The 14051-nt window shown below is 33.0% G+C and overlaps 1 protein-coding gene across 1 annotated transcript; it reads left to right on the top strand.

The window, feature by feature from the left end:
• The first annotated feature begins 7673 nt into the window (after window positions 1-7673).
• On the top strand, window positions 7674-13442 carry LOC128222138 (uncharacterized). Its single transcript, XM_052931010.1, has 5 exons — window positions 7674-7761; window positions 11342-11488; window positions 12481-12520; window positions 12682-12795; window positions 12879-13442. The coding sequence occupies exons 2-5, from the start codon at window positions 11459-11461 to the stop codon at window positions 13001-13003; spliced, it is 309 nt and encodes a 102-aa protein (XP_052786970.1). The 5' UTR covers window positions 7674-7761; window positions 11342-11458; the 3' UTR covers window positions 13004-13442.
• Window positions 13443-14051: the final 609 nt, after the last annotated feature.

The raw sequence follows: 14051 nt of genomic DNA, 5'->3' as shown, positions 1-14051 counted from the left end.
ACCATCATTTGACTATGAGTATACAACAACCCCAGACCCACAATATGCTTGGTTTGATACAAAAATGACAACTGATAAAGCACACAAAAATATTCCAGACCTGATACACAATGGACTACAGAAATGGGGTGGAGACTTGGAAGCAACAATAAGACATCTATGCGAAGATCTAAAAAACAACAACTGAATGTTGAAAATCTAGATGTCCCGAGCAAAGATTACTCAGTTACTACTCTAGTCATGGGTGCTTAATTGCATTTTACTCCAGAAGAATACATAGATGAATCAAAATCAGGAGACTACGGAATCGACACCATCAGGACACATATGGAATGGATAGAGACAGTAAAGTTGAAAATCCTATGCAAGCAACCAGCAACTTATGTGTTAAATTAACTTTAAAAAAAATATGTAATTATGTTACATTATTAATAAAATAAAAAATAAAAGAATAAGATTCGAAAAAAAATCTTACAAATGTCAAAATGTACGGGAAAATCCGTCCTGTGGGAATTAACAAAAACCCACTGAGAGGACAATCTACATATTCAGGGATGCAGGATGCTCTTAGGCACCGGAGGTAAGCTCTGTGTTACATTTGACGTATCTGTGTACGAATACCAATAAACATCCCTTTTATAACAATATTTGATTGTGTCAGTCATCGATGTTAATACAAAAAAAACAACAAATGTTTAAGCCAGCGTTTCAACTGATGATGTCAGTATGTCTAAAAGGGTAAAACTATAACTGAGGTAAAAGTGCAATGTTGTGGGTTTTGGCAGAATTGTTTTATATGGTTTGTAACCTCACCCATTTATCTGGTCGTTTACCATTCTTTAGTCAGCGAGAGTTTAGAAACACAGTTAGCAACAGCGATTAATGAATTGTATTCAACAATTTAAAAACACTTTTTTAATGTAAGCTCCTTATTTCCGGATGATTTCATATCATCATATCAAAACAACATGCAAACAGTTATGAATTTTCTCTTAACATGTTTTATATTATTTTGGTATAAGAAATGTGATAATGTATTTATATAAAAAATTTTTTGATTTTTAACTATAATAAATATTAATAAAATGATAAATATAAAAAATCAATGTATGACCTATCACTTCAATGATCGACTGCTATTAAAACTGAATGCCCTATGAAGTGGACCTGTAAGGAACTATTGTAATGAATTTATGAAATCAATTTAGCATCGAAAGTGAATTGTCTTTTCACTATTTATTATTTAATTATTGTTGTTAATGCACTAGTTCGTATTGCACATTGACCAGTGACGACATGCGATGAAGATACAACGGTAAAATGTGTATGCATTTCCGATTGTTCTAGTACTCTTTAGGAATTGTTTAACAAATCCATGCTGACTTTAAGTGTTTTATGAATAATATAAATGTGTCGAGCCATGTTACTCAACCGTCACGGCATAACAATACCTCTAGAAGTAATTTGCTATGTTATCATTACACGTCTACACTAACAAAGATCACCACTGATCTAGCAATGATCATCACTGAACCAACAATGATCACCAATGAACTAACAATGATCACAACTTAACTAAAAATAATCATCATTGAACTACCAATGACCACCATTAAACTAACAATGATCACCACTGAACTAACAATGATCACCAATGAACTAACAACGATCACCACTGAACAAACAATGATCACCAATGAACTAACAATAATCACTGGTGAACTTACAATGATCACCAATGAACTAACAATGATCACCAATAAACTTACAATCGTCACCAATGAACTAACAATCATCAACGGTGAACTAACATTGATCACCATTGAACTAACAATGATCACCACTGAACTTGCAATGATCACAAATGAACTAGCAATGATCAATGGTGAACTTGCAATGATAACCATTGAGCTAACAATGATCACCGGTGAACTTACAATGATCACCAATAAACTGACAATGATCATCGGTGAACTTAAAATGATAACCATTGAATTAACAATGATCGCCGTTGAACTTGTAATGATCACCATTGAACTAACAATGATCTCCGGTGAACTTGCAATGATAACCATTGAGCTAACAATGATCACCGGTGAACCTGCAATGATCACCATTGAACTAAAAATGATCACCGGTGAACTTGAAATGATAACCATTGAGCTAACAATGATCACCAGTGAACTTACAATGATCACCAATGAATTAACAATGATCACCGGTGAACTTACAAAGAACACCAATAAACTGACAATGATCACCGGTGAACTTACAATGATAACCATTGAATTAACAATGATCAGTAGTAGTAGTAGTAGTAGTAGTAGTAGTAGCAGTAGCAGTAGCAGTAGCAGTGTGAATATTAAAGTATTCATATGTTTGTTTCGTTTGAATGGTCGTTTTGTGTACTCCTGAACGAACATTTACCGAAAAGCAATGAATTATATTACAAAATACCATATCGTACAAACGCTCTTTCAAACGTACACATTGATATTGAAAATAACTTCTCTTCGAGAAATATAGTTTGAAAAAAAAAAAAACATTATTATAAACCGTATTCATCAAATACATCGAACTATTTCAAAACGTAAATCGAAAACACTACTCGCCAGCCAAACATGTACACACGAACGATGCAATATCGATGTACTTTATCAGCTTATTTAGTGAATAAATAATGATTCAACAACTGAACATTTCCATTGGTTTGTATGGCATTCAGTCTTACAAATTAAGACCACCTGAACTAAATTGTTCGATGGTATGGTCTTGTATAATTGGGATTCCGGAATTCCCGTAGACCGGAAATCGAACCAGTTCGGACTTTTCGACTTTTCAAATTGTTCAAACCTTCGACTTCTGTACTAGTTTTTGATATAGACATTGGTGGGAAGCCAGTGTACTAACTACTTCGCTTACTGGACAATCAATATGCTGACTGTACGGCCAAAGGTATTGTTTTATGCTGTTATCATAATTCTTTTATATCACGCAATAATATTATGATTAAAAATGTTCAAGAGGTAATGCATGATAGGGAGTCGTTTGGAAATAAGTGATGATCTTGGCATACACTACCATAACCAGATAAGCAGCCTTATTTAAAACGCAATTGAACCTGCTACTCGAGTTATAAAACTTATTCACGAGCGGTTTAGAGCGGTTGTATACTTATCAAATTGAAAAAAAAATGATTAATACTAACGCAAAGCAATTTCACTAAATTACTTTAATGCACGTATTGAGGCAAATATTTAACTTCCGTTATGTTGAATTGGTTAACAAAATAATTTTCATATGCAAAAAAAAAATCTCAATATTATCAGGAACATGTGGGAGGTAACACCAGATATCATCATTTGTAGCCAGTGATTAGTACTATGAAAGGAACCAATCACAAACTATTTTTTCTGAGAGTGGCAAAGTCATGTTGGCAAAGTCATGTTTGGTCTGAAATAAAGGTATCTAAAGGATTGTCTGATCGATTGATTGATTATTTGAAAAAACAATTTATTGCTTGGATGATTAACCGATCGATTGATTATCAGTACAATGTCAACACAGCTTTTGATAAGTTTGGGTTTAATGCTTGTTCGTATGGTTATTTTGCATTTGCTTCTCAACATCTTTGTAAACGAGCTGGACAAACAATACAATAGTGGGCTTTTTGCTGATTTGTTTCTTTCTTAAAATACCAGCAATCACCACAAAGCTGCTGTTTTTTTATTTTTTTTATTTTACTATTTTGACATAAAAAACATATAAGCTTTTCATTGAAGACATTTCCGTAAGAACATAATGCATTTTGATTTAATGTCTGATAAAATCTTATTTCGTCAAAGTTCCTGAATTTCTTATTACACCTATACATAATTATTGCAACGGATGTGTTTATTACGCTTGCTAAATATTGAATCCCAAAACTAGATAAAAAACTTGTGTTTGCGCAGTGGAAACCTCTTAACCATTCGTTTACTTCGTCCCTTATTATTGTATTTTGAACGTCAAAAAGATACAAATACAAATTGGTCTATAAAATCGATATCGAAATCCACGTCTATTGTATCATACACAAGACACATCTGAAATATACCATAGCTGTTAATTTTAGCAAATGGTTTCCAAAGACAAACATATAATATTGCCATGAAAGAAGACCACTATTGAATTGTTCACACCGGACATACCCATAAAGTTATATTTGAAATAAATGCATTAAAGCTATATTTTGAAGAACGCAAAACTTTAAACAATGTGTATTCATCTTGCAATACAAACGTTAATCATGACTACAATATAATATTTATTTTGTTTCCAAATATCTAAGTAGTATTATCAATGACTTTTTAATGTTTTTGTTAAAGAGTTTTCGGAAGAAAGATTTCGATAAACTTACATCAAATATTGCTTGTTTGTATACATTCAGATAGCAGCTAGCATGCTACCAGAGAGGGATTTCCATTTAAAGTTATCATCATGCAATCATTTTATAATTATTGTAGCAACCAGTTTTTTTATCGGAATTTAACTTTGTTGTATTGTATTTATGAACACGCGTTCGTGACGTTTTCTTGGAACCTGTATAGTGTTTTGTGAAGTTCATTGGCACAACATTTCCTGAAGCGTTTTGGGTATATGACTGTGTGTTTATTTAACTTGCTTTAACTTAATTCATAAGCTTTAGTCATAGATCCACAGTATTACACAGTGAAGTCATTTAAAAAGTGATAATTTGTTAAACCAGGTAATGTATATACACAAACGTTTGTGTGTCAGATACGTTGATATCATGATCCAGACAAGGCCATTTTCATCTTCAGAGTCCCAGACACGTTCATTTAAGAAATGGAAAAATATTTTTGTTTAAAGATTGGAGCCTTTTTTTGCTTTGTTTTCGTTTGAAAATTACATGTTTATATGTTTTTGTATTCACATTTGGAAATGTTTGTGACTAATCTTAAAAAAACAAATTGAAATCATTACTTCTTACAATCTTGATATTTTAGCTAGAAAAATATTTTATTCTATGAAAATAATAGACTCCTGAGAAACTTAATATATTTGTGTGGTCTTCAACCCTTTTATGTATATCTCATTTCTTCACAATCTTTTGTTGATGATGAGATGATTGTGTGCGTGGTAAAGCTTTGTTTCTTCTCAAATTACAGCAAATCACGACACCGAGATAAAACGATAAGAGATCATATAAGTTATTGATGTAAACCTTGTCATGAATGACAGCGCGGACACCGAGATAAAACGATAAGAGGTCATATAAACTATTGATGTAGACCTTGTCATGAATGACAGCGCGTTGGGCACTGTAATGCTTATTTACACTTTTATTACGACTAGTTTAAAAGCAGACGACATTTGTTAATTGAATGCGCCGCAACCGATACCGGGTTCACGACATGTTCAACTGAAATCTTTTTAGATCAATAACTTCGTTTTAAATAAGTTACACGCAATAGTCTCTTAATTGTTTCTGCCTCAATTATTTAATAACATATAACCATAACTAATGAGAAGAAATAACTGCATGAAGATCCTTTTACGGTGTAATAATTTCAGCACAGTACAATAATGGGTTACAATATCGGATAAAATAGCTAACAGAAAGACTCAGTCTATGGATAATTGTTTTTTTTTAAGGCTAGACTTCACTGTGTACAATAATTATCTTGTTCGAAATACCTTGCGCGATGTTAGGATTAAAGTTTTATGATTGAATCTTATCTCGGTCATTCAACTCATTAATACCGCTGACAGCCACACATTCATATCGGATGTGTTATTTTAATTCACAAATGACTTCCTCTAGCGTCAAATGTTGCCAGGTATGTTTTGAAATATTTTTTACTTTTAATCAGATGATAACACTCCTTATAAGAGCATTCACCTCTACTTGTGATTGAGAAAATTTGAGAAAACGATACATTAAATTGTTTTAATGAAAAATGCAGCCAGGTCATAGCTTAAACTGTTTCATAAAAAGATTGCGAACCCTTCGTTAACGGATAAGTGTGTGCTACTGGTTGTGCATTAAGTTATCCAGGTAGGTGTACATTGTACTTGCTTAGAACGCCTTGTACGAAAGCACCAGCAAAGTGATTTATGCGATCATAAGCGAGCCTGCAAGTTCAAGTTTAAGTTAATATTGTAGAAGACGTTAAAACTCGAATGGAATGTTTACGTCATTGTGTTGCTACAAGTACAGGTACGCTTAATCTTGTTTCGCTTCCATCTATTGGCGTAGAGCAGACGACATCAGTTGCGCTAATATTCAGTACATTTTATTGGAACTAAACTGACGAAAAAAGCCGCTTCACAAATCGACGGCGACGACGTCGGCGTTTTCGACGGCGGCTTTAAAAAAATAGCGCAAGTTTGCATTTCCACTTATAACTCCAATGATCTTCATTCAACTAATTTCATATTTCACACAAAGGTTCATGACAATAAATTAAAGTTACATAACTCCATAGCATCATAGATCTAAATTATTGCGCTTGATTGACATATGACTTTTGGTTTAGAACATAACAGAACATAGCATTTATTATATATATTGTTTAAACTATTTTACAATGTTTTTTTGTCAAATCAAACATATTATATAAATTAAAAACACATATGAACAAATTGAAATGTAAAACATTTCCTGTCTGGGGTGAACATATAAAGCAACGAAGTTGAAAGAATAATGAGGATGAATTTAGAAAATTAAATTTACAGGCAAATAGTTCATAAATTATTATATTTATAGTAAATATGAAACAAAAAAGAGTCTATCGATTACTATTTAGCACGTTATTTCTACTGATATATGCATGTTCTATTTATCGTGCAACATAAAGTTTTCAAGTTAGCATTTTGCATGTTTAGCAATTGCAACATATTAAATACGTTTGGATTCGCCCGGTAGTGTCTTTATTTAGGTTCTTTCCTTAAAATGTTACAATTGAAAAGGAAGTGAAACTCATCTTCTCTCTATCTTCAGTTATACGTTTGACTCACTCGCTGATTCCTGCCTATCCTGTTTTGCCGATATATACCCGTTTCATTTTCCCATTCATGCGCATAAACCCTCAAACGCGTGGTGAAACGTTAGTGCATTTTTTAACAATGTCTTAGTAGTGTTCATACGCATTTTAATCTTCATAACCAATTTACTTCAACATAGTCTTTAAGCAGATTCTGGTATATAGTATTAATGAAGCTATTATCAGTGTTAAGTACTTTAAACCAATAGTAAATGAATTGTGCGAATATGTTAACAGGCAAAGGGTATCAATGTAACTTTCTATATACTGCAGCATACTACCTGACAATTTAACCACTAATTAACGTTTACAGAATTTAGGATTCACACATATAACTGTTTGTTTTTTCAATTTAAATTAAACGTTATATTACTTAAACCTGGCTTTAAAATTCATTCTTAAAATACTCAGTGTGGTAAAGAAATATATAGACAGCGCAATTGAATGTAGTCCTATATCAATATAAACGCTCGGACATTTAACATTATCAGTCGTGTTGAATTTGTCAAAAGAAAAGGAAGCTTTACACTAATAGCGTGATAATAGGTTTGACTTGAGGATGGAGTGACATATTACATTGTTAATTAAGATCGAACTTTTTATGTTATAAGTACTTAAATATTGAATAAGAAAGTCAGTGATTAATAAAGGGAAATAGGTTTTGCCGTCAGCATTGGATTTTACAGGGATGTCCACGTAATTCGAAAACTTGGTAAATAATATTCTTCTTCTTTTGTGAGAATAAACACTTGATCAAATGTATGCAAACTTCTGAAACATTGCTTTGCTATAAACTCACATATGTAATACAGAAAAACAATTTCGAGGTGAAATACACTCGGTGATCCCATTTTATACTTTTATAAATGACAATTTACTAACTATTTACTTACAATAAGAAATGAAATTTTCAGAGGGTAAAAACGCCATTTATAGCCTTGTATGTTGTTGACAACTATACACATGCCATAAATGTCATTTCAAATGTACTTGATTTAAACGAAATGTTCTAATTCAGCTTCAAATACCAAATGCATTTTTACCTTCTCATTACATGTACATGACTGAATTAAATATATTAAACATTAATTTATTAGAAACGGAGACTTATGAAAAACATTCACCTTAAGTGACAAACATACTCATTGTTTAAAATAATGGGGGACCTCTAGGTATTTGGCATTTAGTTTCAACGCACCGTTTCATTTTTGTTTTACATATATGACCTGCCCAAATATATTGAGAACAGACAGCATATTTATAGCATAAAAATAAACATGAAAATTTTATTCCAAACAATCATCAAATTAACTTGTAAAATTTGGCTTTGCGGTTAATAATACGGTAAATGTTTTTATTAGACCTATGATAGCCCTAAATTATTTTAAACTGCATTAGAACTCGACAAAGCGATTCAAATGTCAAGGGATCTTTAACAACGCTTATTATCTCATTTCCTGATAACCAAATAATTACAACGCAAGACTGTGTTAAGTTACACTAGGTATATTAACTAATATTCAGCCTTTTATCCCAATATGACAAGTTGACAGCTTTCTTTATCAGATTTCAATACTTATGTATTCACTCCTGGCTGTTGAAGAGATATCTTCAGAAAACATTGATTTAAATGATAAACTCAGCAAGGTAATAGTATAAATTGTGGTATTTAACCCTTTTTAACCCTCTCTGTATGGGTACGTGTGTGAGTGATAGTAGCTAGGATTACATTGTATTAGTTTAAAACGCATTGTAAAATAGAACGAGGACAGTAATTTAAGTATCAGCGAGCCTACTAGTACAAGTTTACAAAATACTTTTAAACTTTAACCTGTGTGTACTGTTACACACATAGGTACCCAATTTGTTTCTCTCACCTCTATTGGCCTTGAACATTCGTCGTCATTTGCGCTTCGATTTAGTACACATCACTAGGGTATGCAGACGACAAAAAACAAAGCTTCACTAAAGATGAATTCAAAACGACCTGATACATAAGGTTACTATAAGAAGATATTCAAGGTATTTAAGATATCATTATGATTAAGAAACAGCGATAATGATGAACAGTTTGTATCGGCTGTTAAATTTACGCTTAAAGTATTTAACCTGCACAATTATGCCTCCACTTTTGACTATCTTTAGCACTTTTCATGGTTGATTGAGTTGGACGTGATTTTTTGTAGTTCATTTGCATCATATAACTCTTTACTCTCATCTTTCTGCATGTCATAAAGTGCAACGCCCCTTTCTGTTATGGTTTTGTACCTTATCTGTTCCATCAGAATACGTTTATACGTATGGTTGCGGAAATTAATAAAACGAACAAGGTGACAGCTTTCAAGTTTGATTTTTTTAAGTTTCAAAGCTGTTCAAAGATTATACCCTAATCGCACTGTTCCAAGCATCTACTGAAATCGACAAATCATTAGCCGTTTTGACGATTGCATACAAACCTTTTGTTACCTTTATTTAACTCCATTTTCAATTACCGCCTTTCCACCCTACATGTTAAGCATCGAATATTTACGTCAACTTGCATTGCCAATTGTACTTACCTTTTAATTTTGATTCATACCAGTATGCCGTGTATTTCATCTAGATTTTTTATATTTATCTCCTCCATTTATGTTTTTAGGACAGGTAATACATATGTAGTTGTTTTCTCCCACCTCATATAAGTAGATCCAATAATTTAACCAAGCTAGACATTCTTATCTTGCCCATGGGCGAAGATAAAATGCCCGTGTGGAACTCCTTTTTAATGGTCAACACATTGTAATTACCTCCATTTCATGTCCTCTATTGATGTAAGTATTCCATTTTGTTTTTTTTTGTGTGGCTCCATGTGGAGATCAGTTTCCTTGAGGTGGAGGAAGAGACGGACGATTTCCTTGAGGAAGAATTGAATGAACAAAATGTCGTCATCTGTATATGTGCACATGTGAAATCGATTAAAGGAAATATGTGTTATCATTTAGGGGGAAAATTAACGCTAGTTAAAATTTGTCTATTTTTTGAAGAATTAATAATAATTGCAAATCAAATACTCAAACTCAGGTACTCTCACTGAGAGCGGACGGAATTAATTCTTGGAACTAGTTTAATGTTTGGCGTAAGGATTTATGTAATATACCAATTTTAGCTATGTTCAGGTTCTGCGTAAATGGTGTCCCATGTTGAAGATGGTTGCAGTTAATGAATTAAGATGGCGGTTTAATATTAAAATAATCAAAACAACATTTCCTGCTTTTTCGGCTAAATATAATCAAAAGAAAACACCACGTTGATCATTGCCTGTCACGCCTGTCAAAATCGAGTACAAGTACTTAACCCTACCGCCAAGTAGTTAATCGATTACAAACAACCAATTATAAGACTTCCATTAGCTATGACTTTTCCAATGTTTATATTTGATTTTTTTCAAAGTTTTTGCAATAGAGTGTCAAATTAATTCAAGTTCTCTGCCAAAAGAACATCATCATTTTCATTGAATTTTAATTAAATATCAATACTTGTGCACAAGCAAAATTGTGTCTGCAGTTACATCCGGATCAACCTGGGGCAGATAACTGCAGTCTTGAGCCTTGTGTGTCAATGTATGTTGTTCTGTTACCTCTGTGGTTAGTGCACTCGCTTCACACCTAGGCAGCCTATGTTCGGTTCCTGGCCTGGGCGCATGTGAGTTTGGTTTTTGGTCACCAATATTTATCCAAGACGGAGAAGTGGATTTCCTCCGGGTATTACTTTTGTCCACAAAAAAGACCTCACTCTTGCGCAACATCGTGCCAACGAGACTGATTAATCTAAGTTGCAAAAGCTTGTTTCACAATCATTGTAAAATAAATAAGTTTAAACTAAACAAATGTCTGTCTGCAAACTGACTTGGCACATTGATCCAGTAAATTCTCTAGCACAATAGGAGTTTGATGATGCTTTTTGTCTTTCTGAACCTCCGTTGACTAGAAAAAAAACCCATTGCAAACCGAATAAAAACTTATCACATCATTTATAGTAGTATCATCGTATGCCGACCAAATAAAATATTTCATAATTGCAATAGACATGGAAATTGGTACACAGATCAGTCAAACGTAACACAGGCGATTTTCAGAATTTTATTCTACATACTAAACCACCATGACGAATAATAATTAAAAAGTAATAAACGAAAGTAACGACGATTCTGATAAGCACATATTCAATTTGAAATTGAACAATTACAGATGACTTTATCGGAAATACACACTTAAAATCAAATTCTTATCGGTCTTGTTAAACTCTTATTGCAGGTGGAATACGGAGGACACTTCCCCTGCAAGACATCAGCACTAAGTTCAGTTACATCGTACTGAGTACTGAACAAGCGGGAGACCAGCCGCAAACACCTTAACTGTTCTCGTGATAGGATGCCTGACGTCTTAAATCGAAAGGAGGGGGTACGTTGTTGTTTAATACTTATAAAACTTTTCTTGAACAATTACTTGAGGCGAAGGTTGACAAATCTGATGGTTATATATAATTAATATTGTTTCATCTGTACGTTCATTATGTTTAATGTATTGTTCTTCTATAACGCGTCAAGATGTAATGTGAAACAAGCAATGGAGCACTTCGACTGAATTCGGATTTGTGTAATGTGTTGTTTACTGAGATTGTTACCTTTTCAGGGGTTCGGGAAATGCAATCGCATTTATTCAAAACAAGTAGCTGATATTTGTATAATAACAACAGTCATCCTATCGCTTGCGTTCCTAGTTCAGATAATAGCTTTGGCTGCTTTAAGACCATCTTTAACAATGCCTCAAGAAAGCTTAGCATGCATTCCTTGCGACGAAATGAAGTCCAATGCTAACACAAACCTAGGCCCAGAACCTGCTGGTCGTTCTGCTATCAAACAAAGAGACGATGGGATGTGTTATGGACCTGTTGAAAGCATTATTCAGATATTGTTTCAAATGGTAAATAATTAGGTACATTGTTTAGTTATGCAGATCGATAGTTTTCCAATCAAAGCAAAATTTGATTTTATTATGCCACATTTTGGTAACTGTTTTTGTTCAAACTGTATAAGAAACGATACATATTAAACAAGACAAATGATGTGAAATATAACGCAGTTATTTTCCGAAAAGGCAATTATAAACTCAATGCGTATTTAATGTTTAACAAAAAAATATTCGCATGTCGAACCTGTTAATATGATCTTCTTTTGATCATTGTTTTGCTTCAGCTATACATGTTTACCTTTGAAAGCTTATAATGTGCTAATACTGTTGTTTTATTGAATTTAAAAATGGGAATGATCTTATAAAGGATGATTAGTGCTTTTGCTTGACCGCTTCAATCTCAAACTTAGACATATATACGCGTTTGTTGATGTGTATCCTGTTTAGCATTTGTAAAATATTCACCTTTTCTTACTCTTAAGGAAATGACAGCTCAGTATCACTACAGCAGTTCCAGTCAAAGTAAGTTTTAGGGTTTATAAGTGTGTTTCTTTACTGTAGAAGAATGCAAGCGCGGTGCAATAAACAATAAATAAATATATTACAAAGTACATTTTTAGTGTTTGAACATTTCTTATATCCATCTACTGCACTTTTTTATGTGTTTTTGTTACATAATACAGGTCTCATAGACATAGCAGAAGAATATGCTGCCTGTGCAAGACAAATAAACGAAAAGAAGGCCATTGCTAAAGCAGTTGGAATTGTGAAGTTCAAATCTAGCGACATTGTACATGGTAATAACAATTAACAATTTATATATTATCATTTGATATGTGTATCCACATCTGATATTATTTTAAATCTTTTCTGATTTCAGGTCACCACAAGGTCCTATGGAACAAAAACGGTCGAACGTTTGACACCAAGAACTGCGTCCACTTGGAACTGGAGACGATGTTTTTGTCCGGCAGGCTGGGTATTACATCGTTTCTTCGCAGCTAAATATTTGGCATCGAATGAAAACACACACGCCAATGAATGAAACCAGACCAACGTACTTCATACACCATGTTGATCGTCTTACCCACACATCTGGAAGGACTGGTGTCCTGATGCAAACCATGAACTCAATTGAAGGAAATGATGGTTATTTTACAAGTTTCCTTTCAGCAGTTTTCGAGCTTAACAAATATGACAGACTCTCTGTATCTGTATCCCATCCTGAATTGCTCGACATTGACAATTACAATGATCAATTCCTGGTTTATTACACTTATGATCTGCCAAACTGAAAAAAAAAGATTCAATTACGTTTGATTTTAACATTACATTGACCGACAGTGTCTCATTGTTGTGTTTTAGGTGCAACTCAACGCTTCCATAATAATAGCATTAACAATCATAAAACCAATAATAATAAAGCGAGTACTCACCATTCCTGAACAAGAAAAACTGAATCGTATCGTGTTTCGCTTAAGTAATACACTTGTATGTCATTAGGTGTATTTTAAAGCTTGAAAGGTTTCATGTGAAAAAATACTGTAGCAAAGTTTGTTATACTTCTGGAACTAATCTCTTTTGGTATATCAATAATTCTTAAGATTAAGGTAACGATTTTGAAAATAGACGGTATAAGGTCTAAATGCTTAATGCATATGACTTCTCAACGCTATATACATCGTTTGCACAATATTTAGTTACAAACAAATTGACTCCTCTTATCGATAACACTTTTGCGAGAAAGAAAACTATTTACATGACAGTTAATGTTACAAAAGCTTTTTATACTAATAGTCGCTCAGATAAATATATTTATAGGACATGCACATATGTCATTGAAGGTTTAAATTTTGTTCTCAATAATTATTTTCTAATATTAGGTAAATGTTTATATAAGCAAACTATTGGAATTCCAATGGGTGCCAATTATGCACCTTTACTTTCAGACCTCTTTTTATACTGCTATGAAAATGAATATATGTTGAAATTATCTTAGTCTAGAGATCTCGCTCTTGTTGATAAGATCAATAGCATTTTTAGATATATTGAT

Source organism: Mya arenaria, chromosome 16 (assembly GCF_026914265.1).
Source record: "Mya arenaria isolate MELC-2E11 chromosome 16, ASM2691426v1".
Classification (NCBI taxonomy): domain Eukaryota; kingdom Metazoa; phylum Mollusca; class Bivalvia; order Myida; family Myidae; genus Mya; species Mya arenaria.
This window is presented reverse-complemented; position numbering and strand designations above follow the sequence as displayed.

Excerpts from the sequence above, each read along its gene's own strand:
- LOC128222138 (XM_052931010.1), top strand. The coding sequence starts at position 11,459 with ATGCCTGACGTCTTAAATCGAAAGGAGGGG. Across the intron at positions 11,489-12,480 it reads TCTTAAATCGAAAGGAGGGG|GAAATGACAGCTCAGTATCA; the intron begins GTACGTTGTTGT and ends CTTACTCTTAAG. Across the intron at positions 12,796-12,878 it reads ATCTAGCGACATTGTACATG|GTCACCACAAGGTCCTATGG; the intron begins GTAATAACAATT and ends TTCTGATTTCAG.